The sequence below is a fragment of the Asterias rubens genome, chromosome 14 (genome assembly GCF_902459465.1).
Source record: "Asterias rubens chromosome 14, eAstRub1.3, whole genome shotgun sequence".
Taxonomy (NCBI): Eukaryota; Metazoa; Echinodermata; class Asteroidea; order Forcipulatida; family Asteriidae; genus Asterias; species Asterias rubens.
In genome coordinates, this window is record NC_047075.1 from 4,375,763 (window position 1) to 4,391,159 (window position 15,397).

The 15,397-nt window shown below is 38.0% G+C and overlaps 1 protein-coding gene and 1 long non-coding RNA gene across 2 annotated transcripts in view; both read right to left on the reverse strand.

The window, feature by feature from the left end:
- LOC117299312 (G-protein coupled receptor GRL101-like) overlaps window positions 1-4,962 on the reverse strand; it is a 49,935-nt gene extending 44,973 nt beyond the window's left edge. Inside the window, exons 1-4 of the mRNA XM_033782824.1 lie at window positions 4,858-4,962; window positions 3,377-3,787; window positions 2,429-2,542; window positions 803-1,195 (exon numbers count right to left, since the gene is read on the reverse strand). Coding sequence (XP_033638715.1) covers window positions 803-1,195; window positions 2,429-2,542; window positions 3,377-3,404 — 535 coding nt within the window. The 5' untranslated portion in view covers window positions 3,405-3,787; window positions 4,858-4,962. The remainder of the gene's footprint in view (window positions 1-802; window positions 1,196-2,428; window positions 2,543-3,376; window positions 3,788-4,857) is intronic.
- Window positions 4,963-5,699: 737 nt separating this feature from the next.
- Window positions 5,700-15,397, reverse strand: part of LOC117299314 — a 31,485-nt gene continuing 21,787 nt past the window's right edge. The window contains exon 3 of the long non-coding RNA XR_004520060.1: window positions 5,700-5,815. This is a non-coding gene — a long non-coding RNA (uncharacterized LOC117299314). The remainder of the gene's footprint in view (window positions 5,816-15,397) is intronic.

Consider the following 15,397-nt stretch of genomic DNA (forward strand, 5'->3'; position numbering starts at 1 on the left):
TAACAAAATGTCATAAAAATAAGTTTGTAAATGATTAAAATAGTTTTCGTCTCATGAGACGAAAATTATTTTCATGACATTGTTTTACTCATTTCCCCAAAACTACAGCACCTCAGCATGTAATATTTTCAGGGAAGCTTTCTACTATCATTATCTTCAAACTGTGTAAGTTTAGTGTAAATCTATAGACATTGTGTTTTTTGCCCTACACAAGTTACATAGACCCTTTAAGTAGGATCCGAAACATTGCATGGTGGGAGTACAATAGTTGGGTTTGCGGTATAGCATCATTTGTAAATCTCGTTTGAGTAGTGTTGGTTCTGGAAAAAAAAGCGGTTGACTACTTAATAACTCGGTTAGGGTCTGATCGTGTCCAGCATCCTCCTAAAGACGGCCAGGGCAAAATTCCATAGAGTTTAGCACAAAAAGTAGCGGAAAGATTGTGCCACACGATTAATTTGTGACTTAAGCAGCCATAACATGATGGGCCCTAAGTTAAATGCCTGTATAGTCATTTTGAGAAACAAAATAGGCATGTCACAAGACGTTTACACTGCTATGGTTTTTAAATTTCTTGGCTTAAAAAGACAGTTCAGTATACTTGTGAATAAACATGAGCTTTATACTGGTCAAACAGCAAGCCATGACAAAAACAATCATTCACAAGTTATCCTCGATGATTTGCCCTTTTGGAGAACCTTTCCCGAAAAAAGTAGCTACAGGGTATTTCTATCAAAAATTGGCCCAAAGCTTTGGGCTCGCTCGGCTACGACATGCCACGAGATCAAGCCGAATAACTTACCCTTCTCTTCGTAAGCCGTCAGTTTGAGTTCAAAAACGTTCCCCCTGTCGAACTTGGCAGATATGATATCGCTATGTATCCAAATACTAGTCACAGGTGTGTACATTATCCCCGGATCCCGAATGGGTTTCCGGATCTCAAACAACCGCTCGGATTCGTCGTTAGCTCCGTCCACGGCGGAACCAATGTGGATGTCCGGACCGATAAAATTCATAGCGAGGATGTTGATTTCAATGACGGTGTTGTCCGGAGCACTGACAATCCAGAAGCAGTCCATTTTAGGCGGATGCCAGATTGAGTGCGACGGATATTCCGGTAAGTACCCCGGAACACCGTACTTTAAGACGACCGGAGTATTCGGAACGAGAGTGATATTGGTATCGCCACACATTTCTGTGAAAGAAAAAATAAGTATTGATCTTGATCTTGATGGAAAAAATTAACAGCTCCGTTCTAGGAACAACACTCAATGGGGTCAGGGGTGGATTTCACAAAGGTAGTCCTAACTTAGGACTAGTCCTAGGCAATGCTAAGAGATAGGACCAGTCCTAAGTTAGGATGAGTTACTGGTCTTAACTTAGGACCAGTCCTATCTCTTAGCATTGCCTAGGACTAGTCCTAAGTTTGGACTACCTTTGTGAAATCCACCCCAGGTCGGGGAGGAGCTCCTAGTTGCACTTATTTGTATGCGCACCTATTAGTGTCTGGATGCCGAAACTTAGTGATGCTGATTGCCGTGTAGGGGAGTGGATTCCCGTCTTTTGCAGCATTGGGGGAAGTAAAACTTTCTGAAAAGGTGTTGGCTCTTGAGGATGGGAAGTTGTTGTATATAAACATTTGTTTGTCTGTTCTCGTTTTTTATTGAAAGGATTGTATCATGCTGAACAATATTTATCAGGACCAAAAGTAGATTCTGGTTCACAAATCCAAGATCACAGAACAACAGTACCATGAAACATACAAGAAACACACTCGTATTTTTGACCGCGTGGGGTGCTCTCAATAGTATTTTTATCACTTCCAGGGGTATTTGCGATTCGTCCTGCAAGTAAGTTTTAATAGGCGTCCTGTCACTTTTGTTGCGTCGTGGATTGTAACGGCTCATTTAAAGATCGTATTGTCCCAGAAGGATATGATGTCTGTGGTGGTAATGTGTTCCAGTCTTTAGTAACTATTTCGGGTATGAAGTAATATAAATAAGTTTGAGGAGAGCAAACTCACTTTTCCCAAAACGGCGCATTGGTTACAAGTTAACATGTCGCAGTTTTGGCGGAAAAGCAAACACAAGAGGGTAAAGACCTTTATCACGGTGTGGTCATCTTGATTTTACTCCATTCCAACTCATTGTAACCAAACTGAGGCTAGAAGAAATGATAGTATGGTGCCATGTTTGCGTGATGAATGTTAGCATCCATTACTGTTATTTGAAACAGGGAACATGACCTAGATGGTGACAGCGTTGGTGGGTTTTGTGGGTTTGTTCGTTGGAGTGTTTGGTTGTTGGGGTGTTAGGGTGTTTACGGTATTTGCCTGTTGTAGTTTTCCAACATGCTTCAAAGATTTAGTGATGTGCTTCAGTTTTCTTTAAAAGTCAACGAGGGAACAAGTCAGTCAGATCACACTTACTACAGTCGAGTTGGTCCGAGAAATCCCCACAGTCTATAAAGGTATCACAGCTAGCTACGGCAGGAAGACAAACTGAAGAATATGAGCACAGTGTTGTACCACTATCACAAATACCTAGAAGTTGGCATTGAGAAAGACATTAAGTAATAGTGGACAATGATTTTAAAGATCATATTATATGCACCTAACTACAATCGTTACTAAAAAAGGCACTGGGCACATTTTGTTCATATATTATTGTCAAAGACCAGTATTCTCACTTTCTGCATGCCGACTTAATGCATAAAATAACAAACCTTTGAAAGTTTGAGCTCAATTGGTCATCGAGTTTGCAAGAGAAAAACGTAAGAAAAACACCCTTGTTGCATTACTTTGCCTGTTTTCAAATGCATAAAAAAGCTTCAGCAAATACCTTGTAGTCAATAATGACACAATGAGTCGGCAATTGTCTATTTTAAAAATCATCTATGCTCCTAGTTACAGGAGTTATTAAGAACAGGGTGAAATACAGGTGTCCACATGACAGTGTACAGATGACAGTGATAAACATTTTGTAATGAGTTAGTACTACTATTATGTTTGTTGTTTGATTTCATTTTTTTTTTCACTGCAAAAACTATGTTTTTTAAAGTTCATTTTAAGTAATTCTGGTAGTGAAGCCAATGTAACCTTAGACTTGGTTCCAACAAGTCTTTGATCGTGGCTTTTTAGTCGTCCTGATAACCGCTACAAACAGCGCCCTCTTGTGGGGGCGTTTTCGTGTCTGAAATGCAGAAGAATAACCGCGATCTAAGACTTGAATCAAGTCTAATGTAACCTTGTCCATATTATAGCCATTAACCCAATGTACAGAAAACAATGAAAGGAGTTTTCCACTTTAGAGAAAGACTTTGCTGAGGTCGAAACTTCAGGACACTAACTATTTCATTATTTTTTTTAAATACTAACCTGGTTTTTCTCGTTGAGTAAAACTCATCTCAAACCAGACACAGTCTGGATATCCCTCGCTATGTGCAAATACCCTAACCCAGGCTAGGTTGCTATCCACTATGTAGACCCTCCCATCATCCAGTCGCCGTTTGTAGAACAACCCCACCTCGACGACCACACTGCTCCTATCGAAGGGGTCATGACCCCTCCCTATGACAACTTCATCATACAGGCTGTAAGAGTACGTGTTGTGCGCTCCTCTCTGGGCGTGGACTTGGATGTAAATAGAGGTGCCAGGGTCGCTTGCGATGAACCACGCGCAGGACAGACTGGTGCGGCACTGGTTGTCATCTATTCCTGGGGGTGCTTGAACTGTGAGGACTGGTGACGAGTCGTTTAGGAGAATATCGGCGATTCCGCAGAAGAGATCTGAGAGGCAAAGGTCAAACGAATTTCAATTTCAATTTCAATTTCAATTTCAAGAATACATTTATTTCCATACTCTCATAAAAGAATAACAACAGTTACATGTATTACGGGGTAAAGCAAAACATTTCTTTAAGTAAGAGTAAACATGAATAAATAAATAGAGTACAGGGCCGTTTTGGTAAGCATAAGCTTGTAAAAAACAGCCAGACAGACAAGAAAACACGACAACCAGACAGACAGACAGACAGACAGACAGACAGTTTAAGCTGAAAATAACTAAGACAAGTATTGAAGAGATGGATGTGGTTCAATTACATAGGATGGGAAGCTAGAAAGAAAGTAAAGAAAAACATTAAATAAACTGTGGACACTATTGGTATTTACTCATTCAATAAACCAAGTGAGAATACTTGTCTTTTACAATTACCAAACGTGTCCAGTGCCTTCAAATGTCTTGATTGACAATGTATCGACGTAATGACATATCGGTTACTGTATGTGAATGACATAACGGTTAATACTGTATGTGAATGACATAACGGTTACTGTATGTGAATGACATAACGGTTACTGTGTGTAAATAATAATATATAGTATCGAAGTCTTATATAGCGCACGTATCTACCAAACAAGGTACTCAAGGCGCTGAGTATATACACACTTTCAGAAAGATAGGTATTTGCAGTGATGAATTTTGAGACCCAAATATTTAGCACCTTATAAGGGTTTACAAGGTGCTATGGCGCATACAGCAGCCACAACCAGGAACACCGGGGCGAACCCCTTCTCTTTTCGAAAAGTGCACTGGGTTCTTTTACATGCGTTACACAACACATGGGACCAACGGCTTTACGTCCCATCCGAAGGACGAAGCAATTTTTAAGTGTCTTGCTTAGTAAGGACACAAGTGTCACGGCTGGGGATTCGAACCCACACTGCTGATCGGAAACACCAGAGTTTGAATTCGGTGCTCTTAACCGCTCAGCCACGACACTTACACGATTATTGTATGGGGATGACATAACGGTTACTGTACGGGAATGACATACAGGGTTACTGTATGGGATTACCTTCCAGAAAGTCAGCACACTCGTCTGAGCTTGAATCAGACACCGATGAGCAGTTCGGATACTCATCGACGTAAATAGATTGCGATGAACCCACGGGATAATCAACCACAGTTCCTGCACAATCACAAGTTAGTTCATTGTAAAGTTATAAGTAATTGGTAAATTTTTAAAGGGGCACTTCAGCCAACACGAAAAATAGTTTTTAAAAAACTCTGAAATTGCGTAGAGTGGTGTTCTACAAGTGTCCGTTCTGTTAATGCCATTTTCTTTGGTTGCTAAAGTTGTTAATGGTACGGTCTTTGCGTCTTTGACGAATATCACACTTTATGCTAAAAAGAACTGTTTGACAACAGTGAGCTAACGGGGTTTTTAAAGGTTTTTTTAAAGTGGAAAATGAACCCCACGAGGAATTGTTCTGCTTACCGTAAGCACAGAATCTGCGTTTACGGAAACAGCGAATTCTGTGCTTACGGCAAGCGTATTTCACGGGTTTTCGGCGAATGTTTGCTTCTGCGCGTGCGTACTCCACGTTACTAGGCATTCTACGCTTACAAGGCTAGCATATAAATTCGGCAATTGCACGTAAGCGGGGAATTGTGATCGTAAGCCCAGAATTTGGCGGTAAGCAGAGCCATGAAATTGGGCCCTGGACCCCACAAGGGAATACATTAAAAAATGGACTAATAGAACAACATTAGCATGGACCCCACACACCGGAACCGTTAGGCCATGCGGGTTGGTACGGAGCTCCTCACCGTATTTGACAACCTGCTTGAATTACCTTCCGAGTCGGCGATCGCAGTCCATGATCCCACAAGAAGAACACAAGTGCAGATCCACACCGCATTGACGCACCCCTCCATAGCACAAGCTCCTTCAAATGAGATACGGTGATGCTGTAAACTAGAATGCTGGGATTGGCAAAATGCCTTTTGGATGACCACGTGTTGTCACAGACCTGTAAGTAATAAAGTCAGGCAAATGCAACATGTAGGGATATTTGATTTATTTTCTCCCCTTACGAATCATATTACAAGGTTGTGTGCGGCATGACTGAAGTGTTTGACTAAAGCTTTCAAAGTCAAGTGGAAGTATCCTAACCAAAACAGTTGTAACTGTCAATATATATATAAAAGGAAATAATGAAATAAATAAATTCACTTCACAGCCAATTATACAGGAAAGCCCAGGAATACAACCATTCCCAGTAAAGGATCATTGTACTCCTGCAACCGATTTCACGAAACGCTAGGATTAATCCTACCTCGAGTTAGGACGAATACCCATTCTAACTTGGGATGGGTTCAATGCATCATACGTCTTCGGATAGGGAACTTAACTCGTCCCAAATCCTAAGATTAATCCTAAGTTAGGAAGAGTTTGGTGAAATCGACGGCTGATGTTAAATTAAAACATCCAACCCGGAGAGGAAGGCATCGAGAAAGAACAAAAAATACTAACAAAACGGACAGATTTGAAGTATCGCCGGTGTTCATGGCGCCTCCCTAATTTGCCTACAGGAGAAACACTCTCCGCAAATTGGCCATGATGCGACAGGCTAACTGATTAATAGCAGCTATAACCATCGGGTCCAGGAAATCTAAGTTTAACTTGACATTTCAAATTAGAAACTGAATTAAATTGCACTAGAAGCGTCTAAGCAACTTTGCCTTCTCTTACTACGAACAATAATAAATAGGGAAAAAACTCAAATGTACCACTTTAATGACAAACTATTCTGCATAAGCTTTCATCGTATGAAACGACCATGAACCTTATCAGATGCAATTATAGCCAAATAAGTAGTTGCGGATACAAAAGCTTATACATAGACACTTATTTATTGGATAGTTGGTCATTAATGTTTGCCTCTTTGCAATTACTCGGACTAATACCCTCCACTTATTTTATGTACGTTACGTATAGCTCATACAAGGGAAACGTCCCTTGCAGCGTCTTGCATGTATATAATGCAGTGTAGATATGATGTATAACTTCGAAAGACCTTTCGATCGCAACGTCACAGCCCGAGGTTTTGCCAACCAAGGTTGGAAAACGTCTTGTGGGGTTAGGAACTACAAAAATGTTCTTCACAACTCGAACAGTGTTTCCTTTTTTTCTGACTCCAACTAATTTCCTCGAAGTCATTTCATCGGCAATGATGCAGCTGCAGCTGAGGATTCGACTACATCAATAATTACATGAACAAAATATGTAATTTCCTGTAATCCCCAACCTCTTGCTCACGTGATGTTGTAGTCTGCAACAAAATGCCTTAATTACATTTGTTACATTTTTTTATTTTTTTTTTGCCAATTATTGAAATAAATGTCTAAACTACATATTCATCCTACTTTTTAACACTATAGTTCTTTTCCCCAAACGGTGGCAAACATAACTTTATTAGCAATAATAATATACCTATCTGGATGTGAAGCATGCTTATGATTTGCGTTAACACCATGTATGTATCTATTACTTGGCATAGATGTTCTGTTGAGAACTTTTTTCGTATTACTGCCGCGGAGTCGAGTTTCGGAATTCGGGAGACTTCCTAGTTATTAGTTCCTGCTTTTTAATAACTACCTGGGCGGAAGATAGAAAATCAGCCGGGACTAAAGCTTTAGTGGATCGAGGGGTCATATCTCCAATTTGGTTGCTTTTATAAAATACTTCAGACATTTGTTTTAAAACAGACTTGCTACTTCATCTTCTTGCTGACTCCCAGTATACGGCTTTCCAGCAAACACTCAAAATAAATGGCGCTAATTTAATTTGTTGATAAAGTGGCCACTGCTCTTATTAACTAAATAAGTAAAGTCGGTGTCTTTATAGTCCGAGGATCTTAACACCATTGATCACTCCGTTGTCCTTGACAAACCTAGTTTCCACGGCATAGGAGGTGTTGCTCTCAAATGGCTTTCTTGTGGATCCTTTGTCGCGGTCGTAACCAATAACTGTGTGGGTTAAACTGTCCATTAGTTAAAGGAACATACACAATTGTGTTTGCAAACAAAACAGTTGTTGTCAGTGTAAGCAAATCTGTAGAAGTTTGACATTTTTCGGCCATTTGGTTCACGAGAAAATATTGAAAAACCGATACACATTTTTTGCATGACATCGATGAAACAAAATGAATAAAATGCTCAGCTGAGCGATAAACTCCAAATGGGAAATGAGTTGTAATTATTTCTCATCAATTTCAGACAGAAATATTTCAAGGGATGTTTTCTACTATCATCATCATTAGAACGTCAAAAGTGGATCTTAGATCTTTGTATCTGTGTAATGTTCCTTTAATCGTTGACCAACGACCGACACAGTTATTGGTTACAGCAGCGAAAACGAACCCTTGCAAATAAAATTTTACTTCCTTCAAAAATCACAACTCTTATTGGCGAGAAACCCATAATTTATCATGAAGGTCCCAATGGTTCTCATGTTGGTCCTCAAACAATTATTACTTTATCTGACTTCAGCTTATCCTTAAATGTCACGAATGCTGAACTGGCCAAAGTCTCACTCTGCAGGTTAAATATCAGAAACTTCCCCCTAATTAACACAAAATAAAATCCAAGCTCTTCAGTAAATGATGGCTGTAAATTTATTGTGCCTTTACGGTTTGTTTGGCTTTTTATTAACTTCTGTATAAGCATATTCATTTTACGTACTTAATGTTTTTGATTATCGCTTCTCTGAGAATCGTTGGCTTCACAACCATAATCAATTAACTAAAATAATAACTTAACAAGACTGCGAAACATTTCTATTGTCGGCTGTAGGCTTTTCATGAAAACTTAACTTGCTAATGTTAAAGAAACAAATAGTCATAAGAAGAGAAGAGCAATATACACAAATTCAGACAAATTGAAATGTATTTTTCATAATGCAGCACATTGCTACAGAGTGTGCAGCCTTAGTGCTTCCTAAATTTCGGAAGCAAAGTGCAAAGTAAATCATAAAGTACTCGAAGTCATGATGCAACCAGGTATTCAATTACAGTCTCCAGTAAAAGACTACGAAAGACTCAGTATAAATCAATACCTCTGGTTTTAGTGTAATATTGCCTTCCTCTTTAGACGGTTGCCACTTTTCAAGAATTTGAGGCATGTTTATTTGTCAAACGCTTGACTTCGGTGGTTTATCAATTTGAGTTGTTACTTAAGTGTTTACTTCATTAAAATCACTGAATTAAATCAATAGTTGTACTTGGCCTCAAGTTGTTATACTTTTTGTTGTATCTCTTTTTTTATGACTCTCGGTCAACTGCTCAGATCATTCTGATAATCGTTCTTGTTTAATACTTTGTCAATATGGTCTAGGGTCGTCCATGATTGTCCTGTTTCCTGAAATACGTGTTTATGTATGTAATGTATTGATGTTGGGACTTGCACAAGTCTAATGGTTGTTAAGTGACGTCACGTAGCCCGCACAAGGCGCCGCCTTGTTTAGCTCATGTTTACATGTAACACGGAATGTTGTCCAGCTCACAATAAATGCTTTGAAGTTCAGAATTACAAATACGATTGAGTTTTTCAAGTACTTATAAATATTAGGAGTAGTCTACTACAATGTACCTTTTATTGTAAAAGTATTTAAAGGCAGTGGACACTATTGATGATTACTCAAAATATTTATTAGCATAAAACCTTTCTTGGTGACGAGTAATGGGGAGAGGTTGATGGTAAAAAACATTGTGAGAAACGGCTCCCTCTGAAGTGCCATAGTTTTCGAGAAAGAAGTAATTTTCCACGAATTTGATTTCGAGATCTCAGATTTATAACTTGAGGTCTCGAAAACAACCATCTAAACGCATACAACTTCATGTGACAAGGGTGTTTTTTCTTTCATTATTATCTCGCAAGTTCGATGACCGTTTGAGCTCAAATTTTCACAGGTTTATTATTTTATGCATATGTTGAGATACACCAACTGTGAAGGCTAGTCTTTGACAATTACCAAAAGTGTCCACTGCCTTTAACCTCCTCTATTTTTGTAGGTTTTTGTTAAAATATATATTAAATAAAATAAACTATTTGTTTTTTATCCTAATAAATATTTTGTCCTTGGTATTTATAAATATTTTGTTAAAGAACAAGCCTTCTGACAGTAAACCAAGTACCACGGCATTGTGCACAATAAAACCCTTTGCTACGGTGCCAAGAAATGCGCGTGATTCTATGCGGACCGTAAGTGCATTAAAAGGCCGGTTTGAGGTGTAATGAAAAAAAAACAAGCATCTTCAAAGGCGTTTATTATCGCCCGAGTGACTTAAAACCGGCCTTATCTATGCTGTAAAGCAGTTAAGTGAAATGGGTCAAACCTCACATTTTGAGATGTTATCATTCGTGAGCTAGTTTCGTGGTTATTTGTTTTGAGGCATTGCTCGATAAGGTAAAATCGATGACATATTATAGTATAATGTATTAGAAGAGCTTTCGATAGAAAAGCATTTTGACAATAATTTCACTTCAAGTTAAAACAAAAATGTGAACACCTGGTTGGTTTATAAATACGCCTCTCTTAATATTCATGCATGACGTCATAGTTCTTACCCAAAATGAGGCTATAGTCGGGCCTCGTTTTGGGTTAGAATTGTGACATACTCACGCATAAATATTGAGAGAGGCGTATACAGTGTGCAGTTTATAAAAACAAACAATTTCAATACCCTTTCACCCATATTTAACAGAAAGTGATGAAAGAAGATTATTTAATTTCAGAGCTTGGATTCGCTTGCAACTTCGATGACCAATTGCGTCAAAGTTTTCACAGATGTGTGATGCACAATTATGTTGGGATACACCGAGTGAGAATACTGGTCTTTGACAATATTACCAGACGTGTCCGTGGATTTCACAAACAATTCAGAATAGTCCTATCTCGATCGAGTTCGGACGAGTTACTCGTCCTAACATGGGACTAGCCATACGGTTTTTATATCTCATATAGGAATAGTACTAGTCCTAAGTTAGGACTATTCCAAACTCTCTGTGAAACCGAATGCCTTTAGTGCCATACAAATACATTCATACATACACCGTTGTGTGAATTAAAGGCAGTGGACACTATTGGTAATTGTCAAAGACTGGCCTTCACAGTTGGTGTACATATCTCAACATATGCATAAAATAACAAACCTGTGAAAATTTTAGCTCAATCGGTCATCAAATTTGCAAGATAATAATGAAAGAAGAAACACCCTTGTCACACGAAGTTGTGTGCTTTCGGATGCTTGATTTCGAGACCTCAAGTTCTAAACATGAGGTCTCGAAATCAAATTCATGGAAAATTACTTCGTTCTCGAAAACTATGGCACTTCAGAGGGAGCCGTTTCTCACAATGTTTTATACCATCAACCTCTCCCCGTTACTCGTCACCAAGAAAGGCTTAATGCTAATCATTATTTTGAGTAATTACCAATAGTGTCCACTGCCTTTCAAGCAAGATGAACCGTAGTACTAAAGAAAACTTTACTCCGCCACGAATTGCTATTAATAATTAAGTTACATTCACTCATTTCTGAAAGAGTTAAAGTACATTCTTAATCATAACAACAACAATTGCACTAATCGACAAAATTCACTATAAGCCTGTCAAGCACAAACACTCCGTCACATTGTCCTGCCAGAGAATAAATGCTATAATTTGACAGAATCGTGCACTTTGTAGTAAAAGCATGAAACTTAGCACACATGTACTTTTTATATTATAGTGCCATCTAAGTATTAGAAGAAGTTCCATTAAAGTGCCATGTTATTCTCATATTGTCATACTGTAAGACATATTTTGATGAATGTCCATAATGTCCTTTAGTATTGTCTGTTTCTTAAGTTGTGGCATCAGAGGCCAATTTCATAGAGCTGCTTAAGCAAAAAATTCGCTTAAGCACGAAAATAGCTGCTTATTTTACATATGTTACTGGCAAAAATTTCATGCCATATACAATGCTTGTGACTTGTATTTAGCTGTTGTTTACTTAGCATGACAATTGAGTAGAGTCTTGGCCGGTAATCTGATTTTACTAAGCAAGGATTTTTTCGCTTAAGCAAAACTTTCTGCTTAAGCAGCTCTGAAATTGGGCCCTGGTGATAAGTTGGGTAGTAATTAAGTTCAAATCCATCAGAGCCCTGCTGGGTGCTACTTTTTTGTTTGCTCTTCTATACGTGTTTGTATATGTTTTCTTAATCGTTTTTATTTTTTGTATTTCCATTCTTACCTGTGAAACTAATAAATGAAATGATGAAATAAAATCTCTACCTATGCCTGTGGTGGCCCTTGGCATTAAATTTATTTTGTTTAACTGCAGTAAATTCTCATATAAAACTACATTTCTAGAAACGTATGCAGCATAGTCTTCCCTCCTCAGGCAATGTATTATATTAATCAAGTCCAATAGTTCATAAAAAGCATGCTTATGGTCCGATATTTTTCAAATGATGTCTTTATTTTTCAAAATGACAGTTTTACAGCCAAAACGTTCAAACCGAAGTGCATGGAAATTTCCACTTTTTTGCTGGACTAATGTAATGGTTTGTCATTCGATCAAATGAAGAACGTAGGGTGAGTAAAGAAACTCCACGGTGTCTCTTAATGCGTTGAATCGAATTGGGCCGAGAGGAATCGGTGATTTGAACGGTGTAATTATGTTCTGGGCCCAATTTCATAGAGCTGCTTAAGCACAAAACATTGCTATGCACATGAAAAAAATGTGCATACCAGAATAAGCTTACCAGCCAAATAGCCATGTTACATGAACACATTGTGACAGGTATCCTGCTCATTTCTACTTTAATAGTAAAAACAAAATGTTGAGCAATATTTCCTGCTTAAGCAATTTTATGAAATTTGGTCCTGTAATGGTTGGTCATTTTGTGTTGGTGATTAATTCGATCCGATGGTGAATGTCGATCGAGGAAAGAAACTCAATGGAATTTCCCTCCAAGTGTCTCTTCATGCATTGCCTCGAACTGGGCCGAGATGAATCGATGATTGAACGATGTCGTGTTCTGGGCCCAATTGTATAGAGCTGCTCATTGTAATGGTTTGTAACTTTGGGTTGAGGAGCATTTCGATAGAGTGATGGAGGATGTGAAGCGTGGAAAGAAACCCAATGTTAATTTTACTAAGTGTCTCCTAATGCGTTGACTCGAATAATGTTAATAATAATTATAATAATAATAATAATAATAATAATTAATGCAGGGAAAATTATGTCAGGTTTAAGGAAACATGTAAGTGATGATTTGTTAACAGAAAACAGAGAAGGTCCAGCACGTCACGTCAGTAGTATGTTGCATTTTGAAAATAATGATGAGAGCGTTCATGTTTCAGATACTACTGTGAAAACTATTTATAAGAGCATGGTTATAGACCGCTTTGTTCAGCCAATTGTTGAAAAGACCTGGCCAATTAAGCTTAACATTCGTCAAAACATTATTGACTGGAAAGAGGTTTGGAAAAAAGCTAACACCCAAAGTATTGATTATGACATAGAGATCTCTGGTTTCGGTTGCGACATCGCATTCTTCCTACTTGTGATGTTTTACAGAAAATGAAAAAAATAGAACCTAAGGACAATCAATGTGGTTTATGTAAACAAGAGGAAGAGACTATAGAACACGTCTTTATTTATTGTAAATGTACTTGGACTTCTTGGTTATTTTTGGAATAATGTTCTTCGTAAGTATAAGGGTAATAAACACTTTTAATCTCAACGATAGTAACAAAATATTGGGTTAGGGCAAACAAATTGACAACATATGTTTGTTCCTAATAGCTAAACTTCACAGAATTATCTGGAACTCCAGATGCAGAAATCTCCCTGCAATCAATCCGGTCTATGATAAAAAAAAATTTGAAGTTGTTCCAGCACAAACTTAAACGAATGATTCTTTTGGAAAAACAAAGACTTAATGATGATGATTTTGTTGAATTGTTTTGTAAAAACCAGGCTTTGTGCCACATGATTGGGGAAAAAGTTGTATTTTCGTTCTAAGTCCTCTTGTTTTGTATATTTTCTTTTTAGTTTTGTATATATAATGGTCTTTTAATCATTGATCTGTTATGTAGTGTTGTTGTTTTTTTGTTGAAAGGTTTTTGAGGGAATGTAATAAAAGGAGATGCATGTCTCCATTGCAGAAAAAAATAATAATAATAATAATAATAATACGTCCCCCGACTCGAGGAGTTACCGGCACAAAGGAAAATGAGATCTTTCTTTTGCATGCTGTGATAAAATGAAATAATAATAATAATAATAATAATAATAATAATAATATCGAGGTCTTATAATAGCGCACGTATAATACCAACAAGGTACTCAAGGCGCAGAGTATAACAAAGAACCTTTTAGAAAGATGTTATTGAAGTTATTGAAGTTATGAATTCTGGGAACCATATTATTTCGCACCTTAAAATGGTTTACAAGGTGCTACGGCGCATACATCAGCCACAGCCAGGAGCACCAGAGCAAACCCCTTCTCTATTCGATAAGTGCACTAGGTTCTTTTACATGCGTTACACAACACATGGGACCAACGGTTTTACGTCCCATCCGAAGCACGAAGCAATGGCTAAGTGTCTTGCTTAAAGAATCATCAAGTGTCACTGCTTGGGATTCGAACCCACACTCTGCTGATCAGAAACACAAGAGTTTGTATAAGTTGCTCTTAACCGCTCGACCACGACACCTCCAATCGGGCTTAGAGGAATGGATTTCAAGAACGATGTCATTACTATAACTACCCGATCGTCACTACGACAACGGGAGATGTACTTTCCTGACACGAAAGTAACCAATCTCTAAAATGTAGGGGGACTTCTAAACAAAACAAAAAAATCGGCTGTGTAACAACTCGAGTGATAGTAGGAAGATATCGCTTTATATTGAACCTCATAAAGCACATCCATCACTTAAAACTAAACAATACACGAAACTTATGTATCTGAATTTAATTTAATTGAAGCTTCGTGTTAATTAGTAAGTGCATATAAGGTCATTGGGTGCGAAATAATTTACACACCAGTACACCCTTTATATGAGGTTTCCCGTATAATAGGATGATATATTAATGACAACTTTACAGTGTGACAATCCTTTCTGATCCTCTGCTGAAAAATATTTGTCAGTACGGAAATAAAGTTGTAGTTCCCGTGAACTAGAATTGGTAGTGCACGTAAAGAGGACAAGAACACTAACGTTGAAGGGTAAATAGTTAAACCCGGTGTTTCTGCATGGTTCAACCATGTTTACATTTTCTGTCGGGCTTGAGAGTTACATTGTGTAATATTAATTTTGGTTTTTGACCCATACACCGATGTGTGTTAGCACTGTATACTCGGTACTTTCCCGAGTTCTATAAAACACAGGCATACTCACTGGGATTCGAACCCACGACATTTGTATTCTGGAGCAGATTGATTCATAAGTTGTATTATAACATTGATTAGTTCACGATTAAGCGGCATCGTGGATTATACTACAAGCAATATCTAATCAATATCGCACACATAAACAAAGTAAAACATGGGGTTAACG